Source organism: Struthio camelus, chromosome 5 (genome assembly GCF_040807025.1).
Source record: "Struthio camelus isolate bStrCam1 chromosome 5, bStrCam1.hap1, whole genome shotgun sequence".
In the NCBI taxonomy this organism is placed as follows: Eukaryota; Metazoa; Chordata; class Aves; order Struthioniformes; family Struthionidae; genus Struthio; species Struthio camelus.
In genome coordinates, this window is record NC_090946.1 from 53,920,747 (window position 1) to 53,945,230 (window position 24,484).

The following is a 24,484-nucleotide window of genomic DNA, read 5'->3' on the forward strand; positions in this document are numbered from 1 at the left end:
TTCACACACATGTAAATGGTTTGTAAATCTGGATTAATTAGAAGGAGACTATCAACCCAGGTTTTTAAAATGGAAAGAAAATGCACATTTTTAATAGTGAGGGTAATTAATAATATAAGATAGCTTGTAGTGTAGAGGATTCTTCATTTGCTGGAAGCCCTAAAATTGGGATTAGATGCTTTAGTTAGGATTAGATAGATTCACAGGAAGAGACCTTTAGCTCAGTGCAGTGAGATTCTGTGACCTGTGTTACAAAGGAAGTCAAAAGTCCACTAAACATGTCCTTAATTTTAGATCACTCAAGTTTAAAGAGAATGTACATATTTCTGTACACCCTGTTGGGTTTTATAATTGTCTTTGCTAGAAGAGAGAGTGGGTGGTTCTGAAATCAATCCTCAGATATGCCCAGGCCCACCTTCCACACCCCCTCTTCCTGATGTGTACATACCTGCTGCTTCAGATTCAGTTTCTGCTCTGCTGTAGCTAATAAACCTTCTCCAGCAAGTCTGAAGGAAATCCACACTTATCTGAACGTCCAGAGTGGTGAATTAGAATGAAGTCATTATTTTATGGCCTGAGCATGGTGATTTCAGGGCGTAAGGAAGGGGCTGATTCAGATACTAAGAAACAGGAAATGTCCCGTATGGATCTGATTACAAATGCTATAAAAAACATCCCTCAAAAAAGGGGACGTCTGACAGGGGAGGGATAGATTGTTTTTCTCTGGGGGAATAAAATGTTGCTAGATAGGCTCACAGGGTTATAAAAAAGACAAAATGTCCTAGCACAATGGCTTCTTTTTTTTCTCAACTAAAACATAAATAATATTTGCTAAAATTAATAGATAGCAATAGTAGAGAGACAATATTAACATCAAGTTTTTGTTCTAATGTTTGAATAAGTTTCCAGAAATTACTTTGTGGATTTTAACCTTTAGTTATTTGTTTAAATTTTTCTCGGGTGTAATGGTAGGTACTTTATTTGACTATAATAAATAATGTATAAAGTAGAAACAATTGTCTCTACTCTTATCTATATACCCTTCTTTGATATTTCCCTCATATCCTTTCCTAGACAGTACTATATTGTAGGACTAATAAGTGCTTCATGACAGAAGTATTATCTATTATAAGTTTTTAAGCATATGTGAATAGTGAGACTGCTGGAGCAAACCTAGAAACCTTCGCCCATTCAGGTAACCCATCCTTGGAGAATCATTCTCCTAATCTCCAGTAGTCCCTGGGGAATAGGAATGGGAATGACAGTTCAGTTTCTCTCCTAGGATGAAGTAGAAAGGCATTAGGCTTAAAATGGACAGAAGGAAATTTTTGCACATCATGAAGAGTTATGTAATGAAATTCGCTACCTTAGAACACTTACAAGCAGAAAGAATAGATGGACACTGGGCTAGATGGACATTTGATATGAACCAATATAGCAAATATTATGCTTTTCTGTAGTCCATGAACTTATTTCACAAAATGCTTGGTAAGCAGCCTCCCAGCTCACTTCTTAAGGCAGCCATCTTCTACATAGTGGTGATGAGCAACTGTGGCTGCTGGTGGTGACTGAGGAGCTCCATAGAAGAAGTGGCCTGCCAAGGTTTCATTTGTGCTCAGCGATGTTCATTGCTCTTTCAGTTCATAGTCTGCACAGTCAATCAGTGTAACAGTCCTGCTTGGGCTGTATTTACATTGCAGTTGTAACAAAAATAACCACAAACTAGCCTCAACATAAAGAACAGGGGTCATACTGGTGGAGTAGCTACAGGAACATGACAACGTACAGCACAGGCTGTACTGGCTGGATTGGGAGCCTGGGTAATTAATGGGGCAGCCAGTTACTGTGCCTGTGGCTATCTGAGTGCTGCCATACTGAATGAGGTGCCAGCGGGAAAGGGCACAGAAAAGTTTAATGGCTTGGAGGAAATCGAGTAAGAACCAGTGAGGCAAGCTGGCTGTCAAGATGGCACTGCCCATCAACTTTTGCTTTTTTTTTTCTTTTTTTTTTAAATAAAAACTTTGGGAAGTAATGTTTTGAAGGCTGCTTTTCTGCTTCTGGGGTTATCCAAAGATAGATAAGAAGGGGAGAAATGAGCTGTGTGCAGTCTCTGTGGGGAATTATATTTTGGATGAAAAAGAGGCAGGAAATACTAGAAATAGTTTTCCAAAGTTTGCTCCAGGCTTTGAATTCTCAAATTCAAATGAAAATCAGAGTTAACTTCTAGGACCTAACCTGTCAGTTTTATTTCACAGTTGATAAAGACAGGAAATACAGAAAGGAGCAGTATAGGCCTGTGTTAAGATAAAGTAAATCCTAATGTGCTATAACTCCATATAGCAGATGAGCTGTGAATGTAAATTCACAAAAAAAAATCTTACAAGTTAAACTAGCTAATCTGAAATTCTTAATAAAATGCAAGATTGTATTGGTTTAAATATAAATGCAAGGAAGGTACTGGAAATACAGCCAGCAGAGCTTTACAGGAAACATTAACGCACACAAAAAGGGCCAGTTTTTTTGAAAGAGGGCATTCCTATTGGCAACCCAGCAAATAATTAAATATAACATTCTCCTGAAATAAAAACAATGGCAGTACTGGCATTGAATAATGCTCCTCTGAAGCACACATTTAAGAGGCTGCCTGGGAAATGACCAAGCAAGATGGTTTAATGCATGTGATTGTAAAGTTTATTAATGTTAATAAACACATTTTTAAGAGATGAAGGAATGGAGCTCATTACTCAGGAGAAATGAAGGCCCTTAGGGCCTTGGAAAGAGTTTTGATTTATATATGGCTTTACAGTTTCTAATCTTTTCCCAAGATTAGAGGGAAAATAACAGCTGTAAGACTGATCATTGTTTAGTCATTATTTTCCTTAATAAATGCAACTACAAATTATAAATTTGGCAGATTTATAGAAACTTCCCCCTTTAATTCTGGGCTATTGATGGGGGACAATTTATGGCATAGGCTCTTCATCTGGATAGAATGTAGTAAATAGAAGATATTTTTCCAAGCCCAAGATTTTAGTAGATGAATAACTTTCTAAACCAACTTTTCTATAAACAATATTTTTACCTGGCGGTTTTTTATATTTATATTTTGATTAGTACAAGTGTGGTGGACAAAGTAAAGGGCTCAAAGGCTAAATGTGCTCATAAAAGGTGGAAAACAATGGCCTCTTTTGTTGAGACTATTTTTGTTCAGAGCATAGTCAAAGCAGTTTATTGCTAGATTAAGAAGTTATGGGGTTATTGCATGTTCTTTAGACATGTTGCCTAAGATCCTTAAGCTATGGGTTTAGTCAGCAGAGTGTGACAAGGTCCTCCAGAGAATAGTTAGTACAGGAACCTATTTTGGATACTCACAATTTGCTTTCAAAGACTCTATTATGATGATCAGCCATGGGAAGAAAGACCAGTATACTAATCTGGGCACCTAATGTTAAAATCCTAAAACATGCAGCATGGGTTCTGCCCTTTATGATTGTTTTTAAATAGTTACTGAAAGCACTTGAGCTAATACTGGCTCTTTTATATTTAGGTCTGCTTTTCAGTTTCTTTTGTCTAGTTAGCATTCTCTGCTAATTTCTTTTGTTCCAATAGTTTTATTTATGGAATTACTTAAAGTGTACACCAGTCTAAAGAAGAACAGAAATTGTTTCTGTGATTTCAGAATTACTTAGTCATATGTTCAGTTTTAATGTACTGAGATTAGGAAATAGTTGAGGCCTGCCTTGATTTTAGAACATCGAATTGGTGATTTTGCTGTTATTGCTGTATATCAGGCTGCTTCTAGATCTTAAGGTATTTGGATTTTTTAGTCTCCAAGTGAATCGCCAAAATATTTATAAACATTAATTTGACTCTGATCTTAAAAATTCATTTGCCAGCTGTGGTTGTCTCCTCTGGTCTGTGATTGAAGGACTTCCATCAAGAAGATTGTGACTGGGGACCATGGCAGGATGAGGGTGTAGGATTCCCAGCTATCCTTTCTGTTCCTTGAGTTGTTCAACATTTATGCTCCACATATCCAGTAGATAAATTGTCAGTTGATAATGCTAGAAAAAAGTGAAATGTAGTCAGCAGTCGCTATCTTATGCATATGAGAAGAAATCTCTATCGTTGCTAGGTGGTGTTTGAAAAGACCCGTTCTGACAATCGGTAGAAAGACTGCACAACAGCATGGATTTGTGAGACCATAGGATTAACTAGGCAGCTGAAATAGCACTCCCCAAGATCCCTTCCCTCCAGTTCAGGGTAGTTAGCACAGGAAATGCTGCAGGTCTGTTCTATGTAATTTCTGAGTTCCCCCTAAAGGGTAGGTAAGTAGAACTGAGAGCTGAATGTAAAGGAAAGAATAACAATACAAATGTGAGTTGCTATTTTTAGGTAATTTGCTGCATCCAATTGAAATGGAACATTTTTCAGTTTATTACCACTTTTAATTTTGAAATACTGTACAATTCTTTGCTAATCTGCACAAACTGTGAGGCAGTTCAGTGATGAATGCTTTTCTGGATGTTATGCAGTGAAACAGCAGCTGATTGTTCGCTACCTTGTGTGTGCTGTATATGAGATTTAATCTTCTAAGAAGTACCTATTCTTTGTCTATTTCAGGATCGTCTTGACTCTTTAACTGAAGTTGATGATTCTGGACAGTTAACTATCAAATGTTCTCAAAATTACTTGTCACTAGATTGTGGTATTACTGCGTTTGAACTATCTGACTATAGTCCTAGTGAGGATTTGCTTGGTGCGCTGGATGATATGACCTCCAGCCAAGGTAAAGCAAAATCGTTTGAATCTTGGAACTATAGTGAGATGGATGAGGATTTTCCAGGACTTATCAGAAGTGTGGGATTACTTGCAGTAGCAACTGATTGCATTGCTCCCCAGTGTAATGAAGCTTTAAATGAGAAAGAAACATGTTTACCTCTTTCAGCAGAAGATGAGGAAAGAAGCAAAGACAAGAATGCACCACATGAGCTTTCATTATTATCATCTGAAAATTCCTCACAATCTAAAGGACCTTGCTCTGAAGATGGTATCTTGTCAACTGACAGCAAAACAGTTTCCACGTTAAAGAAACAAGAATGCAACCTTCCACAGCACGTTGGTGAAAAAATCAAACATCCTCACTGTGAAAACTCAACTCCTAAAAGGTCCATAAGAGACTGCTTTAACTATAATGAAGATTCCCCTACACAGCCAACATTGCCAAAAAGAGGTTTATTTCTGAAAGATGATGTGTTTAAAGATTATATGGAAGCTAATGATTTAAAAAGGCAAATCTCTCAGATAGTAAAGAATGAAATGAGTAGAAGTACCCCCTCATTGTTAGACCCACCAGACAGGTCCAAGCTTTGCCTAGCTTTACAGTCACCCTACACTAACAGTCCGTCTGCAGTTAGTCAGTCATACGATTGCTTGAATAAAATAGGTGATAGAAATCTTGATGGCACAATGAACAATCACTTTAAGGACAGTCCCATAAGTCTAGGTAAATCTCCTTACTACATTTGCAAAGAAAAATCAAAGCACAAGAAGTCTCATGACACTCCAGAGAAAGTGAAATCCAGCAGAACATCTGGTGGTGTGTGTAAAATGGCTCCACCAATACAAGTCAAAAAACGAGGACGTTCAGCTCAACAAAATGGAATTACTTCTTGTAACTGCCAGTCTCTGGAGGGAACAGAAACAGATTCTACTTCCATGTCATCAGATTCTTGTAACCAGAGAGATCCAAATGAGCAATCACAGGGTAAAACTGAGCCTTTTAGTTCACCAACACGTAGCCAAAGGAGCGCTTCCTCAGTTGGTTCTGAACTTATCAACTCCTCACCTCTTCTACCGACAAGAAAGAATCATAAAAGTTACTCCTCATCACCAGGTTCTGTTCATACAAATGGTAAAGATGGTGAGGTCTGGTATGGATCTGATGAATATTTAGCACTTCCTTCACATCTCAAACAGACTGAAGTATTGGCTCTGAAGCTAGAAAATTTGACAAAGTTGCTGCCACAAAAGCCCAGAAGAGAAACCGTTCAAAACATTGATGACTGGGAGTTGTCAGAAATGAATTCAGATTCAGAAATGTATCCAACATACCAGATAAAAAAGCATAAAAAATTGGGTAGGATTTCACCAAGCTCTTCAAGTGATATAGTATCCTCTTTGGGTGACAGTATTGAATCTGGGCCTCTCAGTGATATTCTCTCTGATGAAGAACTTTGTATGCCCATGTCTTGCATTAAAAAATACACTGAAGAGAAGTCAGAAAGGACTGCTGTCACTCAGCCCACTGAGAATGAGATTTCTGCTTCAAGTAAATCAGGTTTAATTCGTCAACTGATGCAAGATATACAACATCAAGAGAATTATGAAGTCATATGGGAAAAAATTGAGGTAAGGCAGTAATCCTGTGTTGTTATGCAGTGTTCTTCATAAGTCTGTACATGGAGATGGGGGGGTTGCTTTCTTGTTTCCTTTTAATGATGAAAATATTCTCATCTACTGTTACTACTGTGAAATAGAAAACAGCAGTGTAATTATAGTAGACTGCAGTTAATTTTAACTATACAGAATTTGCCTGCATTGTTTTACCTACACCAATGCCTTTAAGCTTGGCAAAACATTATTTTGTCACTAGAATTTCCGTTTGCAAAGAATTAGGTAAATTATTTGTTAATTTTGGATGAAGTGAAAGATAAACGTTATAAAATCAAGGGTCTGTGTTGTATTTGAATGAAGTGACGCTTAATATCATCTGCCTGTTTTAAACAAAGCTACTTTAGTCCAAAGGTAGGGGAATCATTTTCTTGATTCCTGTCATATTGTGAACAGTAACAACATTTCTTCTTAATCAGTTCACTTCCTAGCAGTGATTTTGTGTTCCCACTTCCCCCCTGCCCCCAGGGCTGGTGGAACTAAGCATAGGATCAATCTTTGGATTTTATTTCTTAAGTAAGCCCTCCTAAATAATGCCAATATACTAGCGCTTCAATCCCATTCAGCTTTGCAGGAGATAGGATTTTATCCTTAGCTACTCCATCGCTCCTTCAGAAGAAGCTCTTCTTTGAAAGGTAAAGGGAGGTATATTAGCAAACAGAGAGAGAGACATTTTAGAGAAGAGAGTTGAAGTTTTGAAAGGCAGGTGAGTTTGATGGAATCTTCAAATAAAGACCTATCCATCTCAATAATACAGTTACTACTTTATATTTTTAGTAATTTTTTTAAATTTCCTAATGAGTTTGCATTCCTGGCCATTGTAGAGGAGCTCTCCTGTTCAGAACGTTTCATTTGCATCTTCAATAGAGTTTTGTAAAATGGCTATCGGGAAAAAAGCTCTATCTCTACTGTGATGCCAGAAGCCTTTAAAATTGACAAAAGGTGGGATAAAGGGTGCTCTGTGTATCTAAATGCTAAATCTGGCATCTGCATTATCTTCTACGTTGTCAAGCTCTGTAAAAGCTATGGAAAAAACAAGGATTTGGTTTTATAAGTCCAGTAAACACTTCTTATGATGTGTGATTTCAAAAAATTTTGAAGATACTGAAAATATTGTGACCAGCAGAAAGGTATTTGAGCTAGAGATGTTTGAATATAAAGTCAGGGTACAAAACAGGAAGATTTCTTCTTAAAGGAGGGAGCAGCAGCTGTCAGCCTTGAAACAGTTGGCTCCAAAGGGCAGCACTCAATGATTCCAGTCGTTCCCTCCATTCTGATGGCTGGGGATCACCTTCTGGACTCTGATGAAAGAAAAGGCTTCGTAACTGCAAGCAGTTTTTATGCTTAAATTTCTGTAGTGTTAAAATTAGTCCAGATGAAGCTGACATATACAGCCATTCAGTCTGTGCAAGCAACAAATCCCATCAAAGCCACTTGTGAATAAATAAGATGCTCTCTAGGGGCAGACAAGCATCCTTCTGGCAAGAAGCAGGTGGTAGAGAAACTTCTTACGGCACCCTCTCAAATCATCATACTTACTTTTCTCAAACTTTTTGAATGGGTTAACCCCTTTTTTCGGGGTCATCTGTGGTTGTGTGTTTCCCTGCAGCTGCAGTTCAGTTCTGCTGGGACTGAGGGATAAGAACCAGCTGTAATTGCTGGCTGCAGCTGTAATTGCTGGCTGCAGCTGTAAACACCCCGCTTCCTCCCTATACCCTTCTTCCCTACACCTCCTATGGAGGATAGATTGAGCTCCTGGCAGAACTTAAAGGTAGGCAGCCATAGTCTGGCCAGAGCAAACCCTTACAGCCAGTCATTACTGCTTCATCTCTTGTCCTTGTGCAAATTCACTGTTAACACGGCTTTTACTACAACTTCTCAGTGTTCTTGGTGATCTGTATTTGAGAGACATTGACAACAGTGTTTGAAAATATCCTTGTGAAATCAGTTGTGGGAAGGGGCTCAGAGAAGAGAAGGGCTTTAGGCAGAAAGACGACCAGATGCAACGAACACTGCTAGGAAAAGAGCTCAGTCATCCATGTCCTTAAAAGCAGCACAAAAGAAAGTAGCATATTTATTTAATGCAGAAAGATGTATACTAGCTACACTAGTACATCTTGAAAATGTGCTTCCTGAACTGTAAATAAAATTTAGCAAGGGAAGAATTTTGAAATGTTTTGCAAAGCCATTAGAATACGTTGAAGAATTCTAAGATTTTTATGAGCTACTTATTTGCCTGAGTTTTTCCACTGTTTCTAGCAATTATTCTTCTGTTTACAAGACTATAATTGTTAATAATCATTTTTTTGGATAAAAAAGATCTTACTGAGATAATTTTGGTATCAGTAACTCTATGGTGCCTTGCTGAACTGCTCTGTTTAATTTTACATAAGATACAAAAATGGAAAATATGTGATGTTATGAACAAGTGTAAACAAAATCTACCTCAAAAGTAGCATACCTGTGTCACAGTTGATTTTTTTCTTCTGCTGGACCTCCTGCTTCATAATTCACTAAGCAGAATATAAAGTGAGCCATTTCTTCTTAATTATCATCATTTGGCATTTACATTCATGTTGTTATTTGATAAGAAGTCTCCAACACCAAAAAAGAGTTTCCTAATTGTACGAGTACACATCTTAGCAATAGTTGAATACTACTTTTGTTAGTGGCAGTTTTGTGCTGAAGAAGTCAGACCTGAAATGAGAACGTAAGGACAGAAGAAGCATGCTCATGTACATTAGCAATCCAGGTACCCTGTTGCAAATGTCTAGCCCAGTATATTTTATTTATGGAGGCTGTAAAACCAAGCTAAAATAAGTTAGCCTTTTGTTTTGGAAAAAGGCAGCTTAGAAATGACTGGCAGCTTGAAAATCATTGGAAGTCATATTTTAGCTAGACAATAGTGTGAACAGGGAAACTTCAATATTTTATTATGGTGGGAATAATTTTGAATAAGTATAAATGCGGTAATATCTTGATAGTAAGCTCTTGGTTGAATCTGTGCTAAGGCAATTATTTCAAGCCTTCTCCATTGTCTCAAATATACTGAGGACAGTCATGCACAGAAACTGATAACAATGTATTTCTTCATACTTCCAAATTATACAGATACACTTGCACAGATATTGCCATACTATGAATATATCTGTCTACCCCCAAAGAGAATTCTGCTTAGCTTGACTGGGCCAGGTTGCTGTTAAATAGGAACATTTTCTTGCTTTTGATAACTACTACATATTCTCGTTGTACTTTGTGTTGCGCTGCACCTGGTTCTGTGGTACACACTTCTTATGTCTGTAGCACTGGGTACCTCCATTCCGTGGTGTGTTACAATTTGTGTGGTAGTTTTGTGTATGTTTTAGAAAGGAGTTTTTGGAATTAAATGTGAGAATGAGTGCTACAAAGTACTGCATGTTTTTATATTGGTAAAATATAGTTCTATTCTGAAAATGACATTAATGAGCTTATAGTAGCTACCCTAAATGAATTTTTAGAACACAGATTAAGCACTGTAGTTTCTGTTTTAGTAACTGGAGGGAAAAAGATAAGACAACATCATTCTCACAGGTAAAATTAACTTGGTTCTTTGCATTAAGATAATTGATTGCCCCTTCTCATATTTAAAATGAGGACTCCACAGCAGCAGTTTCAGGGTTTTTAGGGTTTACTTTGTGTGAGAAAACTAAGCTTTCCTTAAAGTCATAATAATTTTTTTTTCAGTTTTATATGCAAGCTAAAAAATTGGAAGGAGAAAGTGATCTGGAGCTGAGCTAATGACCATGCATTTTTAATCATCTCATATGAATAAAATAATGATAAAAAACTTGTTTGGCCAGCTTTATCTCCTTCTCTAGCAATATTAGTCTGACTATACTGATATCCTGATGCTGTCATATGTGGTCACTTATAATCCCATTCTATTTGTTTCTTGAGAGCAGTATTACAAAGAGTAGAAAGGTAACCGTTTGTAAGACACTCCATTTAAATGAAGATATGCTTGTTTTGCAGGCCTGTAGGCCTACTGTATGGAGTAAATTGCTGAATTTTTCCCATTATACAGACTTACAGGTTGATTTATCACAGGCTCCATTTCTGCAGTAGGCAGCCGAATTTCCTCTGAAAGTAGCAATTTGGTGTCTATTGATCCCATCTTTTCAGCTCACTACTTTTCATGCATTTACCATCAATTTCATCAGCTCAGTGTTCTGCCTGGAGAGCCCATGCAGCCATGGCGCTGGAAGCCCTTCCTGGCAGGCTAAGGGAATCATGCTGCTCTCCTTGTTTTTCTGCTCTTGGTTAGCGCACCTCCCAGGGATCCTACACGGAAGAGCTGGACAAGGGGCTTTGCTGACTTCCAGGACCTAATCAGGGACCTCATCACCTCTGCACAACCCTATTTCCCCTCTGAACCTGAGATCTCTGTGGAGCAGAGCATAAAGATCCCTTCCAAGTTATTGTCGCGTGAGATCAGTTTGCTGTCGAGGAAGAGCTAAAGAGTTTTGCAGAGAGAAGTCTACAAAAGAGAGAGCAATCTTGTCGCTAAACTTGTTAGTGTGATTATAAAAACAGCTTGAGTGTCGGGGTGGGAAAGAATTACGTTCTCAGAGGGTACTCACAAAGATGACTAAAGCATAGGCTTCTGCAAATGGTTTGATGGATTCAGTAGAGCAAACTATGTATTGGAGATTTGAGTGGGAGTCCATTTGGGCTGTGGAGAGCTAGTTGGTTAGAAAGTATTCAGAGAACTGATTAAAAGGAGGAAGAATTTGTATTGTTTAGGTTGAAGGGAGACAGAATCAGAGCTGATCTTGGCCAGAGAATGAGCTGAAAGCACCACTTTGGTACAGTGAAGATAGCTGAATTGCTTTACCAGAAGCAAAATTTATCTGTGTTTGGAGATGATTTTCACCATTAGAGAAAAGGGCACACATAGATAACAGGTGATGTCTGAACTGGGGTAGTAACAAACAAATAGGAACTGGTAATGCTGATAGGGCCTGGTAGCAAAGAAGAAATGAAGAACAGAAATTAGTAATGGCAGAACAGGTAGAAAAAGCAAAGGTAATCAATAGGGAAGAGAACTTGTTTATTCTCTGCATTACCAGAGAACGGATTTTGAAAGTTTTAATGCTCCCCTCATCCCTCTTTCTTTCAATAAGTTATGGAGCAGTGCTTTTATTACTGACCTCCTTAAAATAAATGGATTTATTTTTCCTAAGAAACAAAATGATTGTCAAAATTGATTTATCTCTGAATCTTTCGATGTTGTTTTACGCTACTCATATTGAAAAACTAATCTTGGTTGATGACTAATTTAGAAAAAGCAGTAAGTGAAAGAGGTATCAGGTGTAGAAATTTCTTGGTCACTGTAATTTTTTAAGTCAGCATTCTTGCTGGTTTGTGCAGCATAATTAAGAATATCACTTTACATTTTGTACTGAGAGTCAAGTTTGTGCTTTGTTGTTTTGAGTCTGATGATATTTCCCTGCTTGGGAAATCCATCCCTCAGTTGTAAAGGGGGTTAAATTATTATTTAGCAATAATGGACTACATATTTAAATAATGGAATACATATTTAAAAAAACCTACCCACTTTCACCTAGACACATACTTCTTTCCTGGAAGATGATACTGAAATACAGTGAACCCTCCATTTCTCCAAAATGCTATTTGCTTGCATTTTAAACAGCTCCTCTAAGCACATTCACTTTTCTTTGGCACTTGCCTTTCCACATAGAGTCTCAAAGTGTTCAAACTGGGGAAAGCTGGATGCCACCTCAGCTCGGGGATGGCTACTAACAGCTTAGCTGCACTGAGGAACAGCTGCTTTTGCGTACATGGTTCTGTGAGCCCTCCTGTTCTTGTGCAGGCACACAGATCAGCTTTAAATGACCGTTGGCTCTACAACTCTGAGTCATGTCTTAATCTGTATCATAGCTACAGGCCTGCACCAGAGCCATCCACATTAATTATTTGTGAAATGGAAACTTTCTAGAAATTGGTCTAGGATTATTTCTTACCTTCTGGCCTCTGTTAAGAGGTCATAGAGTGCAGCAGAGCTGGAGCTGGAGAGAGGGAACGGTGAGGTTGCAGGAGGTGAACTTCCCGTTCTCACCGTAGCAAAGGACAGGCTGGAAGATGAGCAGTGGTGGAGACTCACCTCCCTGGAAAGCCAACCAAGGCTCCAGATTTAAAGGGGATGCAGGAATCCTGCTGTGTCATTTATGATTTAGAGAACTAATCAGTATGGGCTTTAGAGTGATTTTACGATCGACTCATTTCGGTCAGTGCGGAGTCAGTCTTTATTGTCTGCGATTATTCAGTGCTTTCAATCCTCTGCTCGTGGAGGTAGAGAAGGGCACTTACCACTGAAATAGGCTTGGAAGCTTTCAGTGATGACACTAGCTTTCAAAATACCGTGGGAAACAGTCAAATTGCTATTGGGAATTTACTTGAGCGTGCTCAGTGGTGGTGTAAGAGGAATCTTCTTGTGTTGTTTGGGACTCAGTCCTCTATAAACGCCCTCTGATAAGGGGCAAGCACTTGGTAGAAGGGTGGTTTGTCTTTCTAAGAGTAGGGACAACTTCTGAACAATCCTATTAACTGGTTATTGTATTAGTTTTTGTGCTCCATCGCTAGGAAGAACAAAGCTGTTGAGCAGGAAACTGTTTTCTAGTATTTCCTTAAATATGGTAAATACAGAAGGGCAAGAGAGAATGCTCTTTTTTTTATATTTACACAGTGATATGCCATACCCAGTGTTTTAAGGTCTAGCTGTTCTGTTACATAATATACTTAAGCTGTTGAATACTTATGTTTTATGCATGTTCTGTGAGAAGTACAGGATATTCCAGAAACATACAGTATACTGAAATCATCATGCTCTATGCTAAATATTTAATTATTTAAATAATACAGTGCTACTAGCTTCCAACTAAATTAAATTCCAGTCTCTATGCTGTTGTTAACACACCATTGCCTTAAAATGTGTACATGCTGGAGATGAGTCAGAGCAAGAGAAATGTTCAAGGGTCTAGAGAGCATTAACTTGAGAGGAAAGATCAAGTCCACTTATGTAAGATGGTTGCATAACTTTTCAAAATATGTTCATATGCCTTTCTTGTGTATCTTTATGTGTTTTGACAGCAACTGGTCTTCATTCCTCCATCCTTTCCAATTTGTTGTGATCAGGAGTGGAACATTAAAGCATGCTGACTTTTAAATCATAGTTGTCACCATTAGGCATCAGAGTGAATATAATTGGTGGCAAATAGGGACAGGAAACTGTCTCCCAGAGGCTTGTTTCAGTCTGTAGGGCTTAGACAGATATTTGAAAGTTATCTTGAAAGCAACCGGAAGGGCAAAAGATTGTTTTTTGGCCTTGCTTTAGGTTTTGGGGCATGGATGATAATACTCTCAAACAGCTGAGTTATCCTTAGCCAATCAAACTAGAATATTATCCTTCATTGTTACTCGAGAGTTATTTTGAACCCTGATTTTCAAGTGGTTCAAATAAGGTTGCCAGAGTGAGAGCTAGATTTGCCTCTGGTTTCCCTTGAACAACGTTTGAAAACTCTCCAGAGCAGGCTGATAGAGGAGAACCAACACGCAAACAGATTTTTCATTGTAGAGGGATAGTTAAGCCAGAGAAGCTGAGTATTATTCATTGCTTTTTCCCTGGTGAAGCCAGTATCTTGCTGTGAGTGTTTCTTTTCTGCACTGTACAAGACTAAAAACAAATGGGGTAATTTAAAACAGAGATAACAGTCCAGCTGAAGTTTTCAGCATGATTTGTATGCCCGTGGGTGGTTAGCCTGTCCTGCTGTTTAGCAGTAACTAAACTATAGCGGCTAGTATAAAACTGGCTCAGGTTAGTCCACGCTAAGAATCAACGTAGTGCAAATCCCATACACCTCTGAGTATTGAAAACAAGGAAAAATAGTAAATTTGCTAGAAGCAGCAAATCTTTTGGGACAAAAATAGAAAATAAGGCAGAGGCACACAAGAGCAGAGACTTTTCTGTTTTTGTTTAATTTTGTAAACATTTGCAAAATTCTGAGCAAAAAAGGTAAGTCAGCGTAAGGGTCTAAAGAGGGTCTAAAGGACAGCTCACTAGAGACCACTGGGAAAAGAAGCTGTCAAAAAGGAAAGGTAGATAAGTTAGGACACAAAAGAAAAGCAATTAGTAAAGGAAGAAATAGTGGCAGTATTTCTCTGGAGACTGCAGAGGAGCAAGAACTGAGTGCATGACAGTAGGCTAAATTGGGGAACTAGATGAATATGAAGGAGTAAAGAACAGAGTTGGTAAATCTTGATCTCTCCTTGATGCTTCTATATTTAGAGAATAATGGCAATCACCGTTTTGCCGAGTTTTAAATATAGAAATCTTAACTTCAAAACAAGTTAATGGGTCAAAGAACTTAAATATTTATCTCCTGTGAGGTGACAGACTTAGCTTCTTTTTAACCAATTAGCCTTATTCAATAGGAAATTCTGAATTAAGAGTTCTGATGGGATGGAATCATGATCATTATATTTCAGTTCGTGTCAAGGATATAGCAGAGGTCAGTGTATTGAGCAGTTACCCAGAAGCAAACAGTATCTTTCTATTTTACTAAATAGAATATGGGATTTTTCGTCAGTTTGGAAAACTTTTAGAAACGGTAATATATCACCCTCTTGAGGCCAGAGCTTGTTACTGCACCTATTTTAAAGGTATTTTAATTTCTCTCATGAATAAGGCTTACATAACTTTACAATATGTTGCTGTTCTTAAACTGAAAAAAAAAAATGGAACCTGCATTTTTACAGATTTTGGGAAACACTGCAAAAAAAAAAAACCCTGTAGCCACTGCAAATAATTTATAAATATTGTCTTGCTGTAAATGTAACTGCCATTTTTATTATTATTATTTAGAGAAATACGCTTGCATTATTTAAATAAGCAGTGTTTAATCCTACATTGTGACCATCAGGACAAGAATATAGTGGCTTTCTTCCTTTGTCTGTCACTTCCCGGCTAACTTGCTGAAAATGTCATGTAAAAAATAATGAATTCAGCTTTTACTTAAATGGCACTGAAAATCCGGTGGACTTAATTTTGCATCACTGGATAAAGGTATGCAGTTTTCTAATTTCACTGTTTTAACCTGATGAGTTCTTTGTTAAGTCTTGTTCAGGTAAAGATAAAATTTTTGCAAGCGCATGGACAACATTCAAAACTCTGTGTAATTGAAATCATGCCATAGGCCCACTCTTGAGTTCAGACTACAGGAGCAACCTTGTATCGTGGTGTACATGTATCATGTACACTTTTAATAGAACTAAATGCAGGGAGATGGGGTTAATTTCCAGCCACTCTAAGATCAAAGAGTCAAGAAACGTTAAGACCACTTGGAGGAGGTGCCGGAGCGGCTCAGATGCAGGGTCCCCCAGCTCTGCCCGGTGTGTGTAGAAGGTGGCAGCTGACCATGGGGCAGAAACAACAGCTGCACAAGGGCGTCCCACCCCCAGTTCACTCTCTGAAGCCCAAATGCTCGGGGTATGCAAACCAAGGAATGACGGTCATCCGCAACTATCTATTTTTCAGAGCAGAAAAAAGCTATACACTAATATATTGCAAGAGACTATTATTATATAGAAAGACTGCAAATGAAGATTCGTTTATCTTTTGGATGCAGTTGCGTTTGTAATCAATACATGTATTAGCTGTAAAACAATTTGAAAACAAGGTATGTTGCCAAGACAACTTTTAAAATAATTATTTGAAGAGGCAATGCAGTACTGCCAAGTACCCTTACACCGTAAATTGCTTCAATATCAACAGTTATATTGGCAACGTTTTTAGAAAAAGGATATCAGCCAACTAGCTTCACTAAAAATGAAGATGCTGATTTTAGACCTGCACTAACCACAGAATTTGGGTCAAGGTTGCTGTGCAGCAGATGTTTCAAAACAAAAGAAAAGGGATAGTTCAGATCAGGAAACTTAATTTTTAGGCTTATCTGTAGAATAAATAGTAAATTTGCACTTACACGCAACAGGAGACTAACTTCCGTATTTTCTACTATAGTTTAGAATTGCCCAGAGTGGAAAAAAAAGGGATTTGGGGACTTTGTAATGAATAGCTCTGTGTCACAGCATTGTGCCCTTATCCCATAAACAGGACATAGCGACTCATCTTGGAGCCTGCTACTTCTCCCAGTTGTTCCTCTCAAGGCAGGTGCCTCTGCACCCACCTGTCCCATGTGCCAGGATCCCCCCGGAAGCCCGTTATCCTTCCCACTGCTGCCACGAAGCTCAAGCCCCCCTTTCGTGGGTATTTCTATCATCATCTTTCTTGGCTCAGGTATATTTGCTGCTCTTGTCCTTCCCTTGATACATCTCTGGATACAAACGTCTGGTGACTCTGTTGTCATACTTGGCTCCCTGGTTTACCAGTGGAGTGGGACAACAGTTTGTGATCTAAAACCATTCTTGTCTCTTAGCTGATCTCCAGATTTGGCTAGCCTTTGACTGAGACAGAGCCATAAGAGGGTATAATCTAAAAAGGCCTTAGCTCAAAATATTTGATGCTGTGATATATAAGAGAAACTTAAACTTATCCCTGTACTGGAGCATGTTTTGGACACTTATCTTTATTCCTTGGCTGCTGCTTAGGCCTCTTGGATTTTCTGTAAAGAAGAAATGACTCAATTAAAAATATATATATATTTTAAGAATAATGCGAGTTACTAGCAAGCATGACCAATTAGAAGCATTGCTACTTGTGAATGCATATATTTTCAGAAACAATATGATAAATGTCAGTAGCTTGATGAACTTCAAAGACTAGATTTGGATGATCATCTGAAAGTCTGTATGTTATCCAGGGCTCATTTACACTATCACAGTCATCTAACTGTGCCACCTTTGACTGTGAGCTTTTATATGTTTATTATGTTCTCAATGGCACAAAGAACTTCACTGACTGGATCCTTCCCTGACTCAACCCAAAAAACCTAACTTATCTTTCCCTTCATGCTGAGTTGGGGTTTAGCTTTTTTTAACTAAATAAAAAAAAAATTCTTGTCCTTTGCCAAATTTCCTCCTCTGCGGTTTATGCCCCATTTCCTTATAGTCTGTTCTTTCTTGCTTCTGTTTCACTTTCAGGGTTGTTAGTATCCTTTAACAACTGTATTTCCCCTTTCTGCTCCTTATACTACTCAGTCCACAGTTTCAGTATTTTTCACTCAGGAATCTTTTGCCACTCTACCTTAAAATTTCATTGGAGCACAGACTAGGGATGCTGAATGAGATGAGTGATGGAAACATGTGAGGACAAACAGATTTGCACTGCAGAGGTTTTCTGACACAGCAGCACGGATTAGAACAATGGGAAATATTTCCTTCTCTAACCAGTGTATCTGTCACAGCAAAACCCAGTGGCTTTTAAAACTTATGCAAGTAAAAGATTTTTGTTAATATTACTTCTGTCATTTTGAGAGGATGATTTAGCTAGCCAGGAAAATAATGTTTTTCAGATGGTATGAATTGTCTCCACAAGGGGGCTTTCGAAGGCTGCATTCCAGCAAAAGTTGTTCTGTCAGACTGCAAATCCGGCTTTGCAGCTGTGTTCCAGCACTGTGGCCTGACATGAAACTTTAACAGTTTGAAATATTGTCCTAAAAAATGGCAAAGATTCAAATTACTATGCATGAAAATTTAGCAGGCGAATAAGGAGAATTTTCTGTTACCTACAATGTGAATAGGTAAACTTTTTCTGTACGAAAAAAGGTATGCTACTTATTTCTTTGATTCTCTCACCACTTTTGGGATACAGCACTGGCCTCCCACCCTTTCTCAGTGTGAACTCTGTGCTCACCTCTATGAATGCAGGATGTCTAGAACCTTATCTGGCTTTGTGACTATTAACATTCGGCCTCATTAGAAAGGTCTGTCACATCGCTAAGAGAAAGGATCAGCAGCCATTTTGTGTGCCTGGCATTATTGCCTTCAGAGCAGATGGCATCTCTGGAGGTTTACAACCAATCCATATTGCTGTTAAGTTCATCCCAGATGATTCTTTAAATGATAGATGAATTAGAGAGATCCTCTCCCTCTCCCTCTCCCCTCTGCACTAGTCCTCTCTACATTTGATTTTGTGCAAAATCCACCATAACGTTGGCCTTTTCCATGCTGCTATATGCGATTGATCTGTGTAGCTGCCTTGATCTCAAGGGCCCATGGATCTCTTCTCCCTAACAGTGCCCTTCCAAACTATAGACCTTGCTTCTAAGGTTCTAGGTGTTCACAAATCCTTCAAAAGGCTGGGGGAAATGTTATCAATGGGCTGGGAGCTTATTTACTATCCAAGAATATACATCTCGGGAACAGGGTTTAGGAAGAGTTTGGCTTAAGTTTTCTTGTGTCCGTCTTTGGTTTTACCCCAGAGTCGCTCTGCTGCTATTATGAACGTCCCTTTTCTTATAAATCTCTAATCCCTATAAAGACCCTTTTCTTATAAGTCCCTAATATGTCCCTAATCTTAGAAGTGTTAAGTAGTAGTAGAGGCTTGTATTAGTTCTTTCACATGAAAAGTAGATCTTTACCTTGAGCAGAGGTAAGACAGAGCATAGGGTAAAGAAAGGATTGTTTGTGGCGTCATGGAAAGTTTTAAGGAATCTGCAGAGATACATTTAGGAATGACTTAATATTCAGATTAGCATAACCTCCTCTTTGACTATTTTTGCTACTAGACAACAATCCCCTGGGGCCATGAAATCTTTATTACAGAATTAGATTGCCCATTGCTTTTTGATTACTCATCAAATGTAGTGTAGTGTTTCTAATGGACGGAAAAGTAGCACTTTGCACCTTTTTTGTGTATTCTGCTTTTTAAGCTTATCTTATCTTCATGAGGTGGTGCCCTTACCTAAAAGGCTTTAAGAAGCTGAGAACTTCTTAAAAAATCAGGTCTGCCCTTCCTGCCCTAGTCAGACTACAGTAAGAAAAAATAGCTTGGAAACTTTAGCAAAATCTGCTGGTTTAGTAATGGATCATAGGGCCTGCTAAATATTAAGGTTAGGAGTACCCTAACATTGACTTTTAAACCAAAGCTAGAACTGAATTAATTTGTAGTATTTTCCTAGGTCTGTAAAAGCTATGCTTCATCACCTTCACTGTTTCAAGTCTGGAAGTACTCTCAGCTCATGTGAAATCTCCCTGAGAAGGTGACATATGGCCAGATAAGGTCTAACTTGCTGTGCTTGATATATCTGTGTGTTTTTATATATTAATCCTCCTTGTTTTCCAGGATCAGAATACATACTAGGGACCCTAAATCTAGCAGAAGCCATGAGCCAATGAACGCTCTGTGCTACTTTCTGTTCTGTAACCAAATAAATCCTGACCAATTAGATAAGATCTCCATTAGGGAAAATATATTCAATAGTCATTTCTAATTCTGGGTGTGATAGCTGGGAACCAAAACCTAAAGTTGGCACTTCTAAAATGTTTTTAAATTTAACAGTTGGGTAAAAAGTGCTAAACTAAGCTATATATAGTAGAAGATGGAGATCTTTCTTTACACAGATGTCCACTAATAAAGTATCTAATCTTTACCTTTTCCTTGTTTAGAGTACCAAACTGTGCTTTGTAAGTCCTTGCAGTAATACAAGTATTAGAAGTGTAACTGTAGTTATAACAGCTTACAAATGTTAAGGAGAACAAAAAAGTAAAGCAAAAATTAAGTTAATGTCATATTTTAAGTTGCATATCCTCGTAAACTGAGCTTGTTGGTAAATGTGGCACTTCTTAGCAGAAAACTGTTTTGTTTTATTTCTAAACTGTTTGTGAATGAATGTATCCTGAACTGCGTATTAAGTATTAACATCCTACTGATGTTGTGTTTGGTCAGCCCTATATTTCTGCGAGTCGTTGTTTGCCACAGAATCTTGACAATATCGTACAAAGAATATTTTCCATTGCAGCATCTTGGTTCCTTGAGGATCCCTAACATCTGTGCTGCTAATGGTTTTACTGTTGCCTCTGGGTCTGGCTCCAATTAAATTGACCATGGCAGTTAGTACGATCTCATCCTCTTGAGTACCTGGATTTCTTTGACTTACCTTTGCCTATGAAGAAAGTGCACTTTTATCCTTTTGAAAATAAAGTCCATGGGCAGGAATGAGTTTCTCCTGAGACTAATATGCAAGTCCTTTTGTGGTGAGACAAAGGGTTTTCTTAATGCATTCTGTGATAGAAGTGCCCTTAGAGCCAGCTCATCCTTGTACGCAGACCCTCTGTGAGCTCAGTCTTTTTGTAAATTGGGAACAAACTTTACAACACACTCTGCTTGCAACAAAATTGGACATTCATTTTTAAGCACACAGCCTCATAACCAATTCTTTTAAGAACAGAACTCCCTTTGTGTAATAAAAGGTAAGGTGGAGAGGAAGAAGATCTAGGGTAGTGATTTAACAAGCACTGTGTTTTGGTGCTTCCGTACTGAGATTTGCAGAAAACAGCACACATTCTACAGTCCCTTTTAACTACCGTAACAGATGATTTTGGTATGTTTGTGTTTATTAGTTTGTTGCTTCTCTTTTATTTTGATTTTAATCTTAGTTCAAGTCATTAGAAGTGTTTTTGCCTTTAAAAATGAAATGACCTTAAGTATGCTGTAGTGCAATAAGCCAGCATGCACATTAAATGAAAATGTTCGCCTAATAAACTGAGCAGTGGTAACACTGCACAGCTTAAAATTAGAAGCCAAAAGGTGTTGAAATAATGTTCTTACCTGTGCCATGTAGGCCCAGTAAATTCTGGGAAATTTTATCCATAAAAAGTGAAAGCAAAATTCGGCTTAGGAAGAAAGCTTACATAAAATTTTGCACACTGGTGTTAACTAGATGCCGTTGCATCCTGTATGTTTTATGGCATAATTTTGACAATGTTAATACTAACTTTCTTAAGTGCATACATCGAGATTCCCCATCTAAAGGAATCCCGCATCTAAAATACATTAAAAACATCTGAGAACATGCTGCTTTTAGTGTACCCAAAAATAAAGTTGCATTTTTCAATATTGTAAAAGTTCCATATTTTCATTCTTTTATGTCCATACACTTGCTATCTCGTAGACTAGAGCTCAAAATTACAGATCAAGCTCTAAGGTTTTCGTCTATGTTTGTTCTAAATATGGTCTGTAAAAGCTGGATTTGTAAAGTGATAGCTGCTGCCGAGATGGAAACTTGCTCCTTTCCCATTCTATTCAATAAATGAAAGGTGAACTTCAAAGCCAAAATGAGATCATTTGAAGTGCTAAAATTATTGAACACCAAAGGTGTTTACTCTATCTGACTAAAAAAAGAGATTGCAATGTGAAAGTAAAATGTAACCATTGAAATAAAGCTAGGGAATTTTAAAAGTTCTAGCGCAAGAAGCAACGTTAGCTTAGTTGAGAGGGACTTGTGCACAGTTCCAAGTGACTCGCTCGGTAGATGCACATTTTTTTTCAGATCTGTGACTGTTATCAGATGTTTTGAAGTTGATCATCTGCTTATTATTTTGCTGATATGAGAAACAGCCCTTAACGTTTCTCCTGGGCTTTCTACTTTGTTCCCTTTTGGCTGCTAGAGGAAGCTGTGCTTATTGCTACAGGGGGGATTTGTAGCTAGAGTTGGTGGTACCAAACTTCTTGACCGACTTGTGCGATGGCAGTAACTTCAGCCTCAGTTTGTCTTCCACAAGCAAAGGAGCAGAAAGGGGGGTGGTCTTTGGTCAGAGATAGGGTGAGCTTCTGAAGCATAAAGGAAAAGGCAGTAGGAGACTAGAGGGAAGCTAGGAAGCTGGGGGAAGCAAGGAACCTGGGTTGTGCTGAGGCGAGCCAGTTGCTGGGGCGCAGGTGTGGTGTGGTGTGGTGTGCTCAGCAGTCATCCTGCGTAGGCAGCAATGTGCAAACGGGGTCCAGAGAAACAGGAGAAAGGAACGGAGTCAGGGAGAAAGCGCTTGGTAAGCCAAAGGCTGCCTGCTTCTGTGAACATTTTAATTTTTCTGATTTTCTAGTTATTTAATTTTTTAAATTCAATTTTTCACACCAGCACAGCTGCTCCCTCGCTCTATTATCCCATGTACCAGACACAGCCAGTCAGCCTAACCCAAAATCCTTTGACCAGCTGTATTTGGGGTAGGGAGCCCTGCAGCCCTAGGCAGCAGCTGGGGAATATGTACCTTCCGTAGGGACTTATATTCAACAGGACTTGGGTGGGAGGCACACTCCCAGCTGCATCCTTCTTTTGGCCAACATACATGCATGCCTTTGGCTTCTGACCTGATGTCTCAGATACCTGCACTCCTTGCGTGATGCAACATGTGAAAGCTCATGTCTTATGACTCAAAAAAATGGAGAATTTTCGTCATTAACAAGGAAGTCTCAAGATGTTTAATCCTGCCAAATTTATTTTTACTGTTTGGTTAATTAATTAATTCTTTAATTTTATAGAACAATTGAATTAAGTGTATTTTAGTTCTTTAAGACTGCCGGCACTGAAACAGACACACTGAGTTATAAGTAATTTTTCCCAGTACTTACAATTGTCTGTCTTTTTCATTCTTATCCATCCGCAGCAAATAGAATTAGACCGCAAAAAATAACTTCATACATGCCAAATTTCAAATGAAGCCAGTTTTGCTCTAGTTTTGTTCAGAGATGTGTGATCAGAACGTTTTTTCTCTCCCTAGAAAAATGTTTGTAATTATTATAAAACAAAATGAAAAGCTTAACAGGTGAACATTTAAACATTTTCTGTGTGTGGAGTGTGAAGAGCTTTATCATTATTTGCAGACTTTACTATTGCTACTAAGCACTACTGAGTTGCTACTAAGCATCCAACATGCATTTGTTTTTGTATTAAACAACATAGAATAAGAATAGTCTTACACTGTGTCATGTAAGGGCTTGAGCTTTTTAATAACATCTAGCGTGCTAGCACTGTATAAAATGATTGCATTTGCAAAACTGAACCAGCTGGTCGAAAGACAGACTGGATTATGCTGGTGTTCCTTTTTTTCCTGTTCTGTTCCCCCATTCTCTCTCTCTAGGGAAATCTTTTGCAGTAATTTTTAGCTACAACGCAGCTAACTATGAGCTTTCAACTTCCAACAAGGAGTAATGGAATATATAATAGTTTAATTTTCCATTACCAAAGCACGGGTTGGGTAGATTTTACAGTATTTTCATTATAAGCATGATAGCTTCTGGATCAGATCCTTAATGAGTGTAAGTCAGCATAGCTCCACTGAAGTTTATACCTGTTGAAACTCTTTCCCTCCTTAAGAATGACTCAGAAAAAAAAACTAGAGGATGAAAAACATAAGTTCAAACAGAAAAAGCAGAAAGGTAAGAAGTATATCGCAAGGGATGCAAAGTAGTTTCATGTGCAACTGTATAAAATGAAGAAAAACTGAAAAATAGCCTATATTGGTTAAAATTTGTCATGCTATGAATTGCTTTGTTTCACTGAGGAGTCCTGGATTTGGCTTCAGTATTGCACATTAAGTCCCGTCTTTTGTTTTGATACAATTGATGCTGCCGTCTGTGCTGTCAAAGCATAGTTTTATGCTCCGTCAGAGCCTCAGTATATAGGTTTTTTTGTGTTATAAGACAGTGCTTTCTCCTCATTAGTTTTTAGAACTTATTTTATGTAAAGCTTTTCTTTAAAACATGTATATTCTGGGCAACGTCCTAAACAATCAGAAAAGGAACTATTGTCATGCAATTTGTCATCAGTGCATCTACAGCATTCATTGTACTCTGTTCCAGCTAACCAGGACACTTTGCATAAAGGATCGTATATTAGTGCATCAGTCTGTGGAGGGGCAATGGCCCTTCAGTGACGTGTAAGTTATGTTTTGGACTTCCTGTCTGTTTGGGAGATTTGAGGAGAATAAGGGCCCAGATTCATATTTCTGTCAGGGCTACTTGGAGCACTGATACTGCAGCTACTCCATCCCTAGCTACCAGAGAGCGGACAGCGTCCTGCCTTTG

The 24,484-nt window shown here is 38.3% G+C and overlaps 1 protein-coding gene across 3 annotated transcripts in view; it reads left to right on the top strand.

Annotated features, from left to right (window-relative positions):
• The window catches only part of AKAP6 (A-kinase anchoring protein 6), a 292,996-nt gene that overhangs the window by 102,940 nt on the left and 165,572 nt on the right, over window positions 1-24,484 (top strand). For all 3 annotated transcript variants that reach the window (XM_009669920.2, XM_009669919.2, XM_009669921.2), the window contains exon 4: window positions 4,624-6,411. In XM_009669920.2, coding sequence (XP_009668215.2) covers window positions 4,624-6,411 — 1,788 coding nt within the window. The remainder of the gene's footprint in view (window positions 1-4,623; window positions 6,412-24,484) is intronic.